General features: G+C 41.4%; 1 protein-coding gene across 1 annotated transcript in view; it reads left to right on the top strand.

The window, feature by feature from the left end:
- The window catches only part of LOC137653989 (BRCA1-associated ATM activator 1), a 379147-nt gene that overhangs the window by 159818 nt on the left and 202685 nt on the right, over positions 1 to 16644 (top strand). The window contains exon 8 of the mRNA XM_068387628.1: positions 8025 to 8139. Within this exon, the coding sequence (XP_068243729.1) occupies positions 8025 to 8139 (115 nt within the window). The remainder of the gene's footprint in view (positions 1 to 8024; positions 8140 to 16644) is intronic.

The raw sequence follows: 16644 nt of genomic DNA, 5'->3' as shown, positions 1-16644 counted from the left end.
AAGTTCACATCAACATCTTGGAAGAATTTTGCCCTCTTCTCAAAGGAAACTTGGTAAAGTTAATGAGTGACCACACTTCAATAGTGTCCTACATCTGCAAGCAAGGAGGAATAATGTTCCTCCATCAGTGAGAGTTTTCAGGTGGGCGGAAACCAAGTCAATGTCCCTCACTGCTCGGTTTATTCCAGGGAGGAAGAATGACATAGCAGACAAGCTGAACAGGAGGACACAGGTCATTGGTGCAGAATGGTCTTCATGTCCTCAGTTTGCAACAGAGATTCTGACTTGTGGGGTTCCCTGTTGATAGACCTTTGTGCAACTGCTCTACACAAGCTTCTAATTTACTGCTCTCTGATTCCTGATCCAGCAGCTGCACTCGAGTACCTATTCTAGCACCCTGGGATGGCCTCTATGTTTATTGCTTTTCTGTCCTTTTGCCTCCTCAGGAAGGTACTCAACAGAGTTTGAGCATCTCAGAACTTGCACATGACACTCGTAGCTCCAAGATGACCACACAAGGAGTGGTGCTCAGACCTTCGGCCTTTGTTGACAGAGACTGAGAGAACCACACAAGGAGTGGTGCTCAGACCTTTGGCTTCTGTTGATAGGGACTCGGAGAACTTCCTCACCTCCCAGACCTTTTATGTCAACCATTCGTCAGGGTTTACCTAGGTACAGTGAAATCCATACAACTTCATATGTGGAGGTTATCCAGCATATATTCAAAGAGACAGGTTTTCCTAGAGAGACAGCGTGTCAGATGTCTGGATACCGCCGTAAATCGTCAACAGCGGCCTACCAGGCTAAATTGGCTATCTTTTGTGGTTGGTGTTGTAAAAGGGATGTCTTCTTTCAGGGCCTCTCTCCTTTTAATCACAGATTTTTTGTTCTACCACCGCAAGAAGAAACTCTGCTTCCTTTCTGCAGAAAAAAGATTATTGTTTGGACTTGAGCCAAATTTTTAGACATAAGGGAATAAACATTTCATTCTTCAGAGGAACTATTTGTGGTCTTATTTGTGGTCTTATAGTACGATATTCTTTTGTGCTCAGAAACTTTGTTTTCTTATATGATGCACTCATCTGAGCTCGTTATAGCTGATTTTAAGACGCCAATAATTTTGAAACGGGATGTCATTCCTAGGACCAGGGAATTGGCGGTGTATATTAAGACTAATTACCCTGCTTCTCATAAATCCTGCTATGAATGTGGATGTCATGAGATTCATGTAATAAAAGTTTGTGGCAGGCATAACAACTTCTATTTGTGTTTGATGAAATGGAATCAAGACATGGATTATTCTATCTTCCATTGTCTTTTTACCATTATGGCTAAGATACAAGATGATAAAAAGGCCTGTTTTGTCTTTGTTGCTGATTTCAATGCTCACCATAGGGAGTGGTTAAATTCTGTTTCTCCTACTGATCTCCATGGCTTAAAAGCTTTAGACTTTGCGTCTGAATCAGGCTGTGAGCAAATCATAAGTGAAGCTACTCACAGGTCTGGTAACTGCTTGGACCTCGTATACACCGACCTCCCCTGGCGTTATAATTAGTAAGGTTGCTTTTCCAGTTGGGACGTCTGATCATGCCTTGATTTCATTAGTGGTGAAGACTGAGCAGCCTGTCCCTGATGTATCATACTCATGTAAAATTTATATGAAATCTCAAGCCGACTGGAATGGGATTTTGAGTGATCTTTTGGGCTTGAATTGGTCACAATTTTATAGTACCGTTGATCCTGTTGTCTCTTTGAATGAGAATCTAGTCAACATAATTGATAGGAGTATCCCTTTTTGTGTGCTAAGGTATTGAGTGAAGAACAAACCATGGTTCATTGATGCTTGTAGATGTGCTTATTTGGAAAAGCGGGAGGCCTATCATCTTTGGAAGGGTAACAGATCAGACGTGACTTGGAATAACTATACTTAGCTTAGAGCTTTTGCTCAGAGAGTTTATGCTTCAACTGAAAAAAGAATACAATTTAACCATAAAAGGAACCCTTTCTGGTACAACCCTGGATCATAAGTGGGGTTCTACCCTTAAATATGAACTCTTTGGTGTAGATACAACAGTTCCTCTTTTACTTAAATGAGATGGTTACGTCTCTCACTGACCAAAGGAGAAGGCAACCCTTATGGCAGATGTGTTTGACAGTAAGCAGAGTTATGAGAAAATTGATCTTCCTTATTCTGTTTTTCTGTGGCTAAACTTGAGTAATTTAGCTTTTCGATCTCGTGAAATTAAAGCTCTCTTGATGGACCTTGATGATTATTGAGGTGTAAATCCAAATGATATTTTGCCTTTTTATTTTTTTTTTTTTATAAAGACCACAGATTTCTTAGCTCTAAAGCTATCTGTTATTTCACGCAAGTTAGAAAGAAGAGGAGCTTTTATCATTTGTTGGAGAATTGGTAATGTTACTCCACTATGTAAATCTGTTTATGGTAGCTCAAGCCCACCTGATTACTGGCTAGTTTCCCTAACTCCCATATTATCTAAAGTTTTTTAACGTCTTTTGGCTAAACGTCTAGATAGATTTGCTGAAGGTAATCATCTGTTCCCTAATTTGCAATTTGGTTTTCATAAAGGCTTTGGAGCATGTGATGCTCCTCTTACAATCTCCAATGTTGTACAGAAATCCCTTGATTGTGGTCAGGAAATTCGTATGATTGTCCTTGATTTTAATGCTGCCTTTGAACTTGTTAATCATGAGGCCCTTGTTTTCAACCTCAAACAGTTTGAAGCGGATAGATAATTTTTTAGCATTGTTATTGAATTTTTAAGCAATAGATTGCAAAGAGCATTTATTGATGGGCACCATAGTGAGTATAGGAATGTGATATCTGGTGTTCCTCAGGGTAGTTTTCTTGTCCCTTTAATTTTCATACTATATACACTTGACATGTGGTTTGGCCTAGAAAACAAGCTTGTTGTATATGCTGATGATGCTACACTTTTTGTATTAATTCTATCTCCTAATTGTAGATCTGGTGTTGCTGAATCCCATAATAGAGAAACACATTAGTTCTTATGTCTTCTTCAACTGCATGAAAATTGTTTTATTCAAAGTCTTTTAAGATTTCGGTGATCAATCTATTCTGAAGAAGCATTTTAATTCTTTCATTCTACCTTCTTTCAAGTACTGTTCTCCTGTCTGGTGTTCAGCTGCTGATTCTCATCCTAATTTGTTGGCAGGAACTTACGGTCTATTAAATTTCTTATTCCTGATGTAGATATTAATCTCTGCCAGCATAATTCAATTAGTTGTTATGCATGTTGCATAAGATTTTTCATAATTCTAATCATCCGTTACATTTACATCTTCCCGGAGAGTTCCATCCTGTTCGTAATACTAGGCATGTAGTTAACTCTAATAGTCAGGCCTTCTCCACCATGAGACTCAATACTACACATTGTTCTAGAAGTTTTCCGTAACAGGAATATAAACCACGCTATTTGATATGGGTATTACTTTCGGCGTAGCTGAAATGACGAGTCATTAATTTTTAACGAGGGTTAACTACCCATACCGCTAGTTAGCCGGGGTAGGGGAGGGTAGCTTGCTACCGCCCCCCCTCACACACCTGTAGTTGAGCTCACTTTCCTTTCGGCTTGGATGGTGAACGGACGTTGCCGCTCTCCATCCTCGCCGAATATTGGCAGCCATTAATGACTTTTGTTTTTTTCTTTTTCTCTTAGTGTGTGTGTGAAGTTGACTTCTGCGACCATGCGCACCTGGCCTGGACTCTCCGGCCGCCTTTGTGGAACATTTATGTCGGCGGTGGAGACTGATCCTCACACCCTTTGTCCTTCATACAGAGGTCAATGGTTTGATAGCGTAAATAAGTGTAATGAGTGTAGGGAATGGTCTTCCTCCCAGTAGGAGAGGTTTGGACGACAGCGGAAGAAGAAGTCCAAGCGGTATATTTCTCCTTTGAAGGTTTCTTTGAAGGAAGAAAAACCCAAGGCCTCTTCTTCCGTCTCCCGACCCTCCTCCGAAGCTCCTACTCGTTCGGTCTCTTACGAGAGACCGTCGAGTATTAGCTTAGACCAAGTTGATATCGGCCAACCCAGGTTCTCGAGAGATAATGTTGCTTCCCCTAGTGAAGCAACCCCACCTCTTCCCCCGGGTGAGGCCTTGTCACTAACTCCCCTTTTACAGATTTGATCTTTCTTGGGGCTTACTGGCCCGCCCTCCAAGGAAGCTTTGCTACAGTTCATCCGCATGGGTGTTTCTGTTAAGCAATCATTGTCGCCATCAGAGGTAGATCCCTGACCCTGGTCAACGTTATTGTATCAGAGGTGTCTCATGCGGTATCATCCAACTCCTCTGCCACTCCAGACTCTACAACGGTTGCTGCCGACTTAGTTTCACCTGTTCCTGAACATCCTTCGAGGAGGAAACTAAGTTCAACGTATGTCTCTCCTGCAAGTATTTCTCCCCTTCGGGTGAGTTCACTTATAGAGACTCCTCATTGGAGGACTACTGCGGCGCATGGTAAGCTTGCTGATCCAACGGCCCCTAGAGTACGCATTCGTCGGAAAGCACGCCTTCCACTTCGACTTAGAGGTCTCCTTTCACCAGCGGTGAAGAGGCGCTCCTTTGGTTCATCGTCGTCGCTGCCGTCCCCTGCAGAGGAGCCTCAGCTGCATTCTGACCTTCATTCATCGATCGTCACTGCTCCTGCAACTAGTCTTGTGACTTCGGTCCTGGACCTCTCTGCTGATCGTTTGCGATCCCCTTTGGTGGATGGTTGCTCTTACAAAGGGCACGCCGACCATCCACCCTCCAGACCTGCCGACCTGCCATCACCGTTCCTGTCACCGGTAGAGCCTATTGTAGCTCTACCAAAGTGCGCAGCTGCGCCCCATCACCCTGCAGCTCGCCATACGACAGATCTAAAGCGCTCACCAGCAGCTCGTCACTCTACAGCGCTTCGGCGCCCGTCTTCACCTTCTCGCCCTCATAGAAGGCAGCAAATTCATTTGCCTGCGCGCCAACGTTCTCCTGCACATCAGCGCTCTCCTGCGCGCCCCATGCCCACGCGCACCTGCACTCACACGCCCAGGGTCGCCCACGCGCCAGCGCACTGCTTGCGCTCTCCTGCACGCCCACAATCTCCTGAGAGACAGCACTCTCCAGCGCCTACGCGCCCAGCACTTACGCTCCCACGATCTCCTACGCGCCAGCGCCCACCTGCGCGCCAGCACTCTCCTACGCGCCAACACACTCCTGCGCGCCACCCCTACTCTCCTAAGCGCCAGCGCTCTCCCGCGCGCCAGCCTGTGCACCAATTATCTCCCGCGCGCCAGCCTGCGCGTCAACAAATGCCTGCGTGCCATTATTCTCCGGCGCACAAATACACTGTAGGTGTGACAGCAGGCACATTGCAGCCCTCTCCTACGTGCCAGCGCTCACCGGCGCGCCGGCGTTCTCTTGGACATTTGCACTCTCCTGCGCGCCAAATATTTGCAGCCCTTCCTCATGAGCCTGCACTATTCGTCAGCACAGGAAGGACCAAGAGGAGGGTCACCAAGAACACCATCTCAGCGTGGATTCGCAAGGTCATAGACCACGCACTGAAACCAGACCCTCCTCCGTCACGTTGTCCCAGAGCTCATGATGTCAGGGGCGTAACAACGTCCTGGCATTCAAGAAAAACTTCTCAGTGACACAAGTTCTTCAAGCTGGGGTGTGAAATCGTCAGACCACATTCACATCCCACTTCCTGCAAGATGTGACCCACAGGAGACTCGATACATTCTCTATCGGTCCTTTGGTGGCTGCACACCAGCTGGTTTAAAATCTCAAGTTCCTTATTGGACAAGTAGCAGAAGGTTGAGGGCATTGTTACCCGGTTTTAGTCTGCGTGAATGAAAAGGTTTGACTGGCCCTTATTTTTTTCTTCATTCTCCCCTCTCTTGGGGGAAAGCAGCATCCTGGGTTCTCTGCATAGGTGACCTCAAACCACTGCAGGTAAACCATGCTCCCTTGTGTACTTAGTATTAAGACTAATACTGTTGCGTCCCCATACCCTGACGAGGTGGTATTGGGAAAGTCCTAGTTACACAGTTTTTCCTTCTAAAGAACTCGGAATAACTTTACCAAGACAGTCACACTTCTACATACAGTACCTCAACACACAGCTTGCGTAGACCGCGGACTTTGAGTGGCAAGGTTTTAGCGAGGTGCAGGGACTCCTTATTTTTTGAGTACTGATACACTCAGATAAGGAGCCCCCAGGTAAAGCCAAAAGCCTGATTGGCTGGGAGGTACACCCTTCCTAATGGGTGAGTCACCCCTATTAAATAGCGTGGTTTGTATTCCAGTTACGGAACAAATGACAAATAGATAATTTGTATTTTTCCTAACTATACAAACCTTAGCTATTTAAGCAAACTTACCCGCCAGCCCTATCCCCCTTGAAGTCCTACCTCCAAGCAAAGTGAGCTCAGTCACACATGTGTGAGGGGGGCCGGTAGCAAGCTACCCTCCCCTACCCCTGCTAACTAACAGTATGGGTAGTTAACTCTCGTTAAAAGTTAATGGCTCGTCATTTCAGCTACGCCGAAAGTAATACCCCTATTAAATAGCTAAGGTTTGTATAGTTAGGAAAAATACAAATTATCTACGGATTTGTCATTTTTTTTTCCTGCTGTGACCAAGTTGTAAAATGATCTTCCTAATCAGGTAGTTGAATCGCTAGAACTTTAAAAGTTCAAACTTGCAGCAAATTTTTCAGGTTACTCCATCTTGTAAAGGCAGCGAGAGCTTATCTCAAACATACCAGGGTAGTACTGGAAGGAACACAAAGAAAATAGTGAAGAACACAGCTTCCTTTTGACTAAGAAAGATGATCTCCAGATAATTATCATCCTCTCCTGAGACGGGAGTTCAGGTTAATACCCACGACATCAGAGGTGGTAGTACTCCATTGGCTTTTCATCATAACTTCTTTGTGACACAGGTTCTTGAAGTAGGTGTCTGGAAACGACAGAAAACCCACAGGTTTATGGATACCATTACATTGGAACCTGTCGTAACTGCTCAGTGGGTGATATAGCATCCTCAATTACTCTTATAGGACAAGAAACTTTAGGTCGAGGGCCAAGGTCACAAATAAGTCTTGAATGAAAGTAATGAATGACCTGCCTTTTTCATTTTCTTCTCCTCTCCTGGGGTATAGCTTCGTGTCTCATCAACTGGACTCTACTTAAAGTGGAGGTAAGATAATCAAGCTTTCACCTACCTTGTGTGAGAACACAAGGGAGTCTTTACCCACATTCCTTATGTTGGGGAGTGTGATATATCAAGGCAAACCTACTTTGTAAAATAGCTTTTTTGTGACAACTGTGTCAAAACCATCACTTTTGCCAGGCTTACAACACAGAACAGTATTGCTCAAGCTCGACTGGTTTTAGGCACAGGCTGTGATCCTTCACAAGCCTACATGGTTCACAAGGTGTAAGGAATCCTGACTCGTCTGCATTCATATGCAAGAGTCATGATTTCCAGCTAGTTGGAATGACTCACCTATAAGTAAAGGAGAGAGTCATTGTTCTTTGTGTAGGAACAAATGACAAATTTTTTAATTGATTTGTATTTTTCCTACCTATACAAATGTGAGTCTTTTACTCAAACTTTCCTACTGACACCAACCACTGAGTAAGTCCTTGCTGCAATCAAAGTGAAGGGCTGTGAACTGACATGGTGGGAGACCTGTTTCTCCTACGTGTTACTGACAGGTAAACTACCTGCCATTTGTTTACACTTCGTTAAAAGTTTAGCTGCTATATTCTAGCTTGTACTATTATCATCTATAAGTAAAGGACTCTAAGGTTGAATACGTATTTAGGAAAAATACAAATTACTTTAAAACTTTGTCATATATCTAGGGAACATTTGAATGGATACTGTATTGTATATCAATTTTAACCTGCCATAGTGATTGTTTTTTACTTATTTTGAGTCTAGATATATTTTGTTTCCTATATTTTAATAGCCTATTTTCTTTTTAACAGGTCTGCAGTAAATGTGCATAAGTATTGGAAAATTTTAGTCATGAACATTGAAGAAAGCAAGCAAAAGGTTTTGAAAGAGCAAGAGTCATTGCTACATTTGGTGGCTTGTTATCAGGTATGTGCAGTATTTAGTTAAAGAAGTACAGGTATTTTAAATCTAGATTTTGTATTTACTATGTACAAGTTATCCTTTTGTAACTATTAAACCCCTTCATGAAACCTTTAAGGCAAGCACTGATCCATTAAGACCCCAGTGTGATGTAAAACCTGATTGTTCCTCCTTAGCATAAAATCCTCATCCTTTCATTTGTGAGGATGTTTCAGTGCGAGTTGGAGACAGTCATTAAAAGTTGGATAATGAGCAGTTATTCAGCTGGTGAAGGTGCAGGATGAGGAGCCCTGCCCCCTTTCCAGCTTGACAGACTTCACTTTTGTTTCAGCTGTTGGCGAGCATATATGCACTGTCAGCTCCTTATAAAACTTTTTCCTTTTCTTTATCTTCTCAGGAATTGATAGTGGTTGGTAAGTATGGAATAGAAGCAAGAAGTTCATGTTTACTGGGGGAAGGGTGGATGTTGCCACCAGTTTATTGCTGAATCATCTGTTGATTCACAATCCCTCAGCATCTTGTAGGGGGCACGCTTGTTTGCAGTCAACCCCATGCTTTGGGTTCAGGTCGTGGCCTCCTGTGCAGTGGTAGTAGTATGCGCTGAAGTTGAAGAACGGGGCAAAGCTTCCATAGGGGTCTGACTTGGTAACGCCCAATAAGACTCTGGCGAAATCTTTTGGTGCTTCGGTCTCCTCAGGGAGTGTGGCTGCCCCTATGCATACACCTCTGGATCAGTCCCTGGGGAGTACGCATCAGGGGTTAGGAGCTTTTTGATTAGTTTCAGTAAGTTTTTCTGATTTTGCTGGTGTATGGGAAACCCTTAGCATTTCCCGCACCCCTTTGGAGGCTGGAAACTCTTCGTCCATGGCCGTGCAGGCTGTTGACAATATCTTTGATCCAGTAAAGTTTTAAACTTCCTTATGTCTTTCAGGTAGGCCCTCCATGACTGTGTTGAGGGAGCTAGTAGCTAAGGTTACATCACCCCCAGTTCCCCTGTGTGTAAGTGCCCCAAGCGATCTCGGTGACACCAGTGGTGAAAGGCGCAATGGTGCTCCCAGTGTCAGGGACTCCAGTGATTCACCCATCTAAGTCTAAGGAGGCTGGTAAGTCTCAGAAAGTGGCTGGCAGAGAAGGTACTGTCACCTGAAGACCCCGTAAATGGTCATAAGAAGGCCGCCAAGGCCAAGGTAAGCGCTAGCCGGATCCTTGACACGGCCCAAGTGATTTCCACACATTTTGCTATGCTCATCTCCCTGACCCTTGTACCTGGGGCTCTGGTGCCGGTTCATGGTCCCTCTTTGTCTCTGCCTCTATGTGCGGGATCGAAGAACCTTATGAGTGTGCCGGCCTCCTCCCCTGTAACAGAGTGTGTCCCAGAGTTGTGGCTCATGTTGGAGTAACTCGTGTGGTTTCTTCACCTTGGGGAGCGTCATCATCGATGGTCGCTCAGACCTTAACCTCTCTGCTTGCAGAGCCAGGAGCAAGACCCAGAAACAGGAAGAAGCATGCATACTATTCTTTCACCACCTATTTCTTCTCCTCCTTGTCCTTGTCTTCTGACTCTGATTCTCAAGCTTTTTCTAAGATGAAGAATAAGAAGAAGAGGAAGAACTCCAGGAAGAGCAGCCATAGTTGCAAGGATAGCCAGCCTCATTTGAAAGGATAGGACTTTTTACAACGCCACATCTTTTTTGAGGGGGTAGGACGGCACCGGACCAGCTGGAACAGAAATGTATACAGCCCCTTAGAGTTTCTGTTCCAAGGTTGATGGAAGAGCTTTGACGACCTCCATCTCCCTTCCTTCCAGACACTGGATGCCCTCTCCTCCTTCTGCCACTTAGAATGGTAGCGAGGATTGCACCATTCAAGGCTGTCCTTGCACACTTGCTTGCAATGGAAGGCCATGAATAGGGTGCGGAAGGACTTGTTCCCCATATCACGGACCAGGGGGCCGTGGTTGTCCCATTATCCCAACCCGCAGAGGGAGAAGTACAGTTAGCCCTCCTTATTCGCCAGGGACCAGGTAACAGAGGCAGGTGCGAAAAGCGAGAATCTGCGAATACTTTCTGCCCTGGGGTGGGTTGATTCCTAACCTTCCAACTCATTGCCCATTGTCTACGTTCGGTTGACTAACACTAAATAACCCACTATGCTGCCTAATATTATTTTTACTTGGTTTCTATCACATTACAGTATTACCTCTAGATATGAAATTAATTCGTTCCAGAGTGGCTTTCATATCATAATGTTTTCGTATAATGAGGGCAGTTTTACATGTAAATCGCCTAATATGCTTAGTAGCATTATGTGTTCGTACATACAATACTGTATATTCTTTTACTTGCGTTTTTTAATTTAAAAATGTACTTATGGATATCAAATTAACATAAATAAATAATCATGACATTAAAAGTAAAAAATACGTTACGATATGTCATTTATTCACCAAAAGGAAAGAAAAATATATCGCTAATGTTTTGATATATGTAGTAGCATTGTGCATACATACTTACTGCACATACATACTAAATAGTACTGTTCATTTTGTTTTTTAGCTTAAAAATGTACTTATTGATATAAAATAGGAAAGAAGGATCTTACGGCAGTAACTAGCATCAAGATAGGGAGATAACCATTGGAAGTGCAGCACGATGGTGGCGAGATTGAGTACAGTTTTGCAGTGTGCGAGCATTAAAATTATTGTTCGGTGTACTATGAGGTAAAAAAATCTACGTATTTCTTCGTATGGTGAATATTTTTTATACAGAAACTTTCATATCTTGAGGTATTACTGTTTAGGTAGTCGTCAACTTAAGACCAAGATAGGGACCGAGAGACATTTCATAACTCGATTTGGACATATGCCGAACTTAAGAAGTGAAGTTTCCATAGATTTATTATGCTCTGTCATGATACGGTACTGTACAGTATTCATCTTAGACATATTTTATCAATGTTTTTTTACTGTATATCATTATTTTGTTTTCTTGATTCATATGATATATGTTTTATTAAAGTATTTTTGTACTTTTAATAGTCAATAATTACATACTTAATTATATACATTTTATTGTGATCAGCTGATGTCAAGGTTCCGCTACTGTATTGAGAATATGCATACTTTCAAATAACAAGGAGTGTAGTTTGTATATAACTTATTCAAAATATCTTCATAATGAACATTACATCAGCACCAATATGTTATAGGATATGATTTTCATACAGTTCTTTCATAGCCATTACTAATAATTATATGAATATACTCTCTCTCTCTCTCTCTCTCTCTCTCTCTCTCTCTCTCTCTCTCTCTCTCTCTCTCTCTCTCTCTCTCTCTCTCATTTGATTGTTTATAGGACATCAGACAAACATGCTTTACAAGCTTGAGAAATTTAAACCCTAAACTTAAAAAATGCTTGTAATGCACCTAAAAAGAACTTTTTTTTCTTGTACACTTTCAAGTTTGTGCAAGCCTTAATTATCCTTGAAACAAATTTAATTAAATCTTTGAATGGCTTTCAAAATATCAATGCATAAACCTTCTAAAAGCTCATACAGAACCTTAAATAGACTTAATAAATGACTCATAAATACCATTCAACAGCTTTTAACATATTTTGTAAAAGACTGTACAGAACCTTAAATAGGCTCTATAAAGGCCGCATAGTCACCTTTCAACTGCTTTACGCAAACTTTGTAAGGATACTGAACCACACTTGTAGAGGCCCTGAAATTATTTACAAGGATTTCATGAACTTTGCAATAGATTTGAGTAATTATTTTCAAGGCAATAAAATGAAACTTCTTCAAAAAAACCTTGGTGAATGAAAATTTTAATTTTGCTTATCGTTTATTTTGTATAAAAATTAGAAAAATTAAAATAGAGCATTCCTCATCATGCAACTGACATGTTCCAGTGAGGACTAACATTGTGCAAGTAAATAATCTGATATTGTGGTTTCTGTTTTCTATATAAATAACCTACACATGCACTTGATTGATGCTTACCACAGTAATAACCTCATTACATACAAAAAGTACAGTAATAAAGGTATATATAATGTTTGTATGCATATATTCACAGAGTTATGCACATGGTTTGCTATTTATATTAAACACACATATGCATAAAATAGTCTGTAGTACCATACAAAAGATTACAACTTTCCACTTTGAATGATACAAGCAAGAAATGAAAGATTCAAATTTATCACATCCCACCAAGTGCATAAACGCTTTTGGTTTAGTTTTATTTCTATTTTTCTTTTGGTAACAGACGTTATGCCAATATGTCAACACATTTGTAAATAACATGATTTGGGCACACACTTGTATCTCCCTTCCTCTTTGTAATCATAATTTTCTTTCAAGTGGTAATAGCTGCCAAAAACTGATTGTGAAACTACTCCACCTTTTCAACCAGATGTCATGACACAATTCAGCCATGCCTCAACCTCCTCTGAATGCACTCTACCAAAATATCATGAATTGAGGGAGTGCAGTAGTAACAGTTCATGATCAGGTAGGAAGGATGATGGAAGGTGCTAAAGCTCCTTTGTCAACTGAGGAACAGAAAAGTGTAAAGGGCCATACACATCTGTACTGCTTGGCTACCAGGGTAGCCAAGGAACCCTTTCCAATGCCCTGCAGGCCATGGCACCATGTGTTGGCCATAGAGGGACGAAACATGGAGTTTTGACTCCTCAGAAGCTACTCAGGTGTCTTTGAATGCCTCCCATCCCCAAAAGAGATGTGTTGTCAAAGAGCCCTTTTCTTACAACAATGACTGGCCTTCTTGGACCTCTTCACCTCTTTCGCTTCTTCTTCTTTTTCAACTTGAAAGACAAGGAAGGAAGAGGAGTAAGAGAAGGAAGAAGAATGAACATGTTTCTTCCTCTTTCCAACCCACACCTACCGCTCTACAAGCAGAGGAATCAAGTGGAGAAACCACACAAGATGCTCCAACAGGAACCACAACATCTAGGAGAAGGATGTATCAAACTAATGCAACACAGAGACAGAAAAAGAAAAAGCATCTTGGGTGTCACAGCTTCTTTTCTTGCCATTAACCACGAGAGGGTTTTTTACTTTATTAGAGGCATGTGTCTGTTGAAATGAAAAAAAATGGGAAATTTTTGAAATTCTAGGGCTGTATATCAATAAGCTGAGCTTTCAGAGAAGAATCGATATGAACATCATGGGAGGTTAGAAATAATCTTTAGATATCTCCAAGTAAATACTTGTTTTCTTCTATAATTTCCCTGTGTTAAAGGAAATTCCTCGGCGACTGGAATCAATTTAAGGTTCATGGTACTTCATATGATACAGGTTTTGAAGCAAGCAGAATGTTTTTTGCCATTACAACATGACTTATTCAAGAACCATGTTTACATAAGAAATCATTTAACTGCATTTTACTACACAATCTTGAAGGAATAAAGTATTGAATTGTATATAGCTTATGGTAATAGTAATTAACATTCGTGCGCGGACAGTGTCGAAAGACAGTGTTGAAGGACAGAGTGTCGAAGGACAAAGTGTCGAATGGACAAAATGTCGAACAGACAAAGTGTCGAAAAGACAAAATGTCGAACAGACAAAGTGTCGAACAGACAAAATGTCGAACAGACAATGTGTCGAACAGACAATGTTTCGAAATTATAAAAAGGATAAATGATAAAATATAAATGATAAAAAGAGAGAGAATACAGTATCCATTTAACTAACGACCTAATTAACCTTTAACTATATAATAATGTTTACATTGGTATATCCTTACATATAACTATATAACAATGATAAAATATAAATGATAAAAAGAGAAAGAATACAGTATCCAATCAACTAACGACCTAATTAACCTTTAACTATATAATAATGTTTACATTGGTATATCCTTACATATAACTATATAACAATGTTTACAATGATATATCCTTACATATAACAATTCTTACATTGTTATATTCTTACATGCATATTCTAGAGAGAGAGAGAGAGAATATATATACGGTATTCAGTCTGTTAGAGATTTCTCATCAGTTAACTTCCTTCAAGATTCAAGTTTCAATTTAAATTTCCATTCTACCTAACCTATAATAATGGAAATAATCAAGACTCAAATGGGTGGAAAGAAACTGCTACATGAAGGCTATGCATACGTGATAAATAAAGTGGTTAACGAAAGAATATATTGGAAATGTGAAAAACGAAACTATTGTAACGGCAGAGCTATAACTCAAGGTGAAACAATTTCCAAAACTACTGAGCATTCACACCAGCAAGACAGTTCTCATATTGATGCTATAAAAGTTATAGATAAGATAAAAATTCATTCGAAACATTCCGAAGAAATTCCATCTTCTATAATAAATCAGTGCACAAACGATGTTCCAGTCTCCATAGTTGGAAAGCCTCCAAGAAAGGAATCTCTAGCTCGAACAATTAGGAGAGTTCGAAATTCAACTTTTAGCGGTGAAAACTTAACTGTAACAACGAGGGGAGAGCCATTCTTATTATTTGATGAAAATGGCGTAAAAAAGGGATTTTGACGAAGGAAAAATCTATTTCTGGGCGAGAGACCTGTGCCGCCCAGTGAAATGCTCCTAAAGCACCATTGCTATATAATACCAGAGAAAAAATTGCATAGGAATGCCAGGTTGAACCCAGCTCACTCACCTATAAGGTGTCGGTATAATATACTGGGGCGTGATAATCCACAACCAGAGGTCTCGCACCATTTAGACATTCCCTCATCAATATCCCTGAAACAGCGAGGTGCCGTTCAACATCAATGCTGCCAAAGCTACTCCTACCAACCCAACCCACGCTAGTGAACTCACTCCCTATAGCACCCCAAGTTTGGGGCCCAAGCAGGGAGGGATTTCGAGGGTGGGTTCACTGGATGGCACAGGTCTCTCGCCCAGAAATAGATTTTTCCTTCGTCAAAATCCCTTTTCTGGGCTCCTCCTGTGCAGCCCAGTGAAATAGTACAAGAGAAATGGTCCCAAACTTGAAAAACACCTGAGAGGAAAACAATTAAAGGCAGGGTAACAACATATATGGTTTAATCAATAAACGGATATAAGGAATAGAGGTAAATACTCTCTAATATTGAGAAAACTGGTAAAGGTAACATGTAAAATTACTTTCCCTAGAAGGGATGACAGGGACAGCTAGGCATTAGCAGTTGAGTGAAAACAACAAAAAACAATTCGTGGAATAAGAATGATTGATATAATAAAAGGTTACACTGTACTGGTATAGCTCAGGTAAAGCAAAACTAAAACTAAGTTAGGGACTGTAAGTAAGGCAGGTAAGAGGAAGGGGATAGCAAGACATAGTTAGTTAAGACTCAGCATGTTCAGGGGGAATCATAGTTAGTTAAGACTCAGCATGTTCAGGGGGAATCACATTCCCTGCTGCTACCGTGGCAAATTTAAGGGCTTCCAGAGGCTTTGAATAGTGTCGTTTAAATACTGTTGGGAACTTCCAGCCTGTATATTTAGTAAGTTCAGCGAAGTTCATATAATGAAAATAGTTAACTGAGGTAGCTACAGCCCGTATATCATGGACATGGGGGAATGAATCAGGATTAGCCTGTTTAATGAAATATAAAATTTGTTGCCTGATCCCCTTGAGGGTAATGGTACCACCATGTTCTCTTATGAATAAGGGCCCTGAGGACTTATAGGAAGTTCTATTTAAGTAGGATTTCAGAGTGGTTACGGGACATAGTGATGGCTCCGGAGGAAGCGGAACAATCTTCCAGGAGGACCATCTGTTCTGGGGGTCCTCATTTTTGGCTAAGAAAACTTTGTCAGGGGAGAGGAGAACTTCCCCTGACGGGAGAAATTCAATATAGCCTGGGTCCCTAGTCAAGGCTGCAAGTTCTGATATTCTGGCGCCAGAAGCTAGGCTCATAAGGAATAAGGTCTTCCTTAGCAAAGGTATATAGTCACACGAGTCATTGAGGGTTTCAGATGCCAACTTGAGGACATCATTCAAAAACCAGGAAACTGAGCTAGGGTGAATAGATGGTTTCAATCTGGCGCTAGCTTTTGGAATTGACGAGAATAATGAATCTGTTAGGTCTATGTTAAACCCGATATGGAAAATCTTCTTCAAGGCAGATTTAATCGTAGTAATAGTTTTGGCTGCCAGACCTGACTCAAATAGGGACCTGAAGAAGGTTACAGTCAGATTCATAGTCATTAACTCGACCTTTGAGTCCTTCAAAAATTTTGCAAGCTTCCTAACCGCTGAATCGTATTGGCGAAGGGTGAAATCCCTTTTGTCAGACTCTAAAAATAAGGTATTTTGTGGATCGATATCTGCACCTTTTTGGGCTGCAAATTTCATGAAGTCCATAAAGTTAGGGCATTCTGAATGTTTGAGGAAGCGAACACAGTGCAAGTTTGTACTATTTGCGTCAGAATTGGGTTGGGTATCTGACGGGGATAGAGACCCAATTCCACCACCAGGGGAAACCAATTGCTCTTGGAACAATTGGGA

This window comes from Palaemon carinicauda, chromosome 1, assembly GCF_036898095.1.
Source record: "Palaemon carinicauda isolate YSFRI2023 chromosome 1, ASM3689809v2, whole genome shotgun sequence".
NCBI lineage: Eukaryota > Metazoa > Arthropoda > Malacostraca > Decapoda > Palaemonidae > Palaemon > Palaemon carinicauda.
This window is presented reverse-complemented; position numbering and strand designations above follow the sequence as displayed.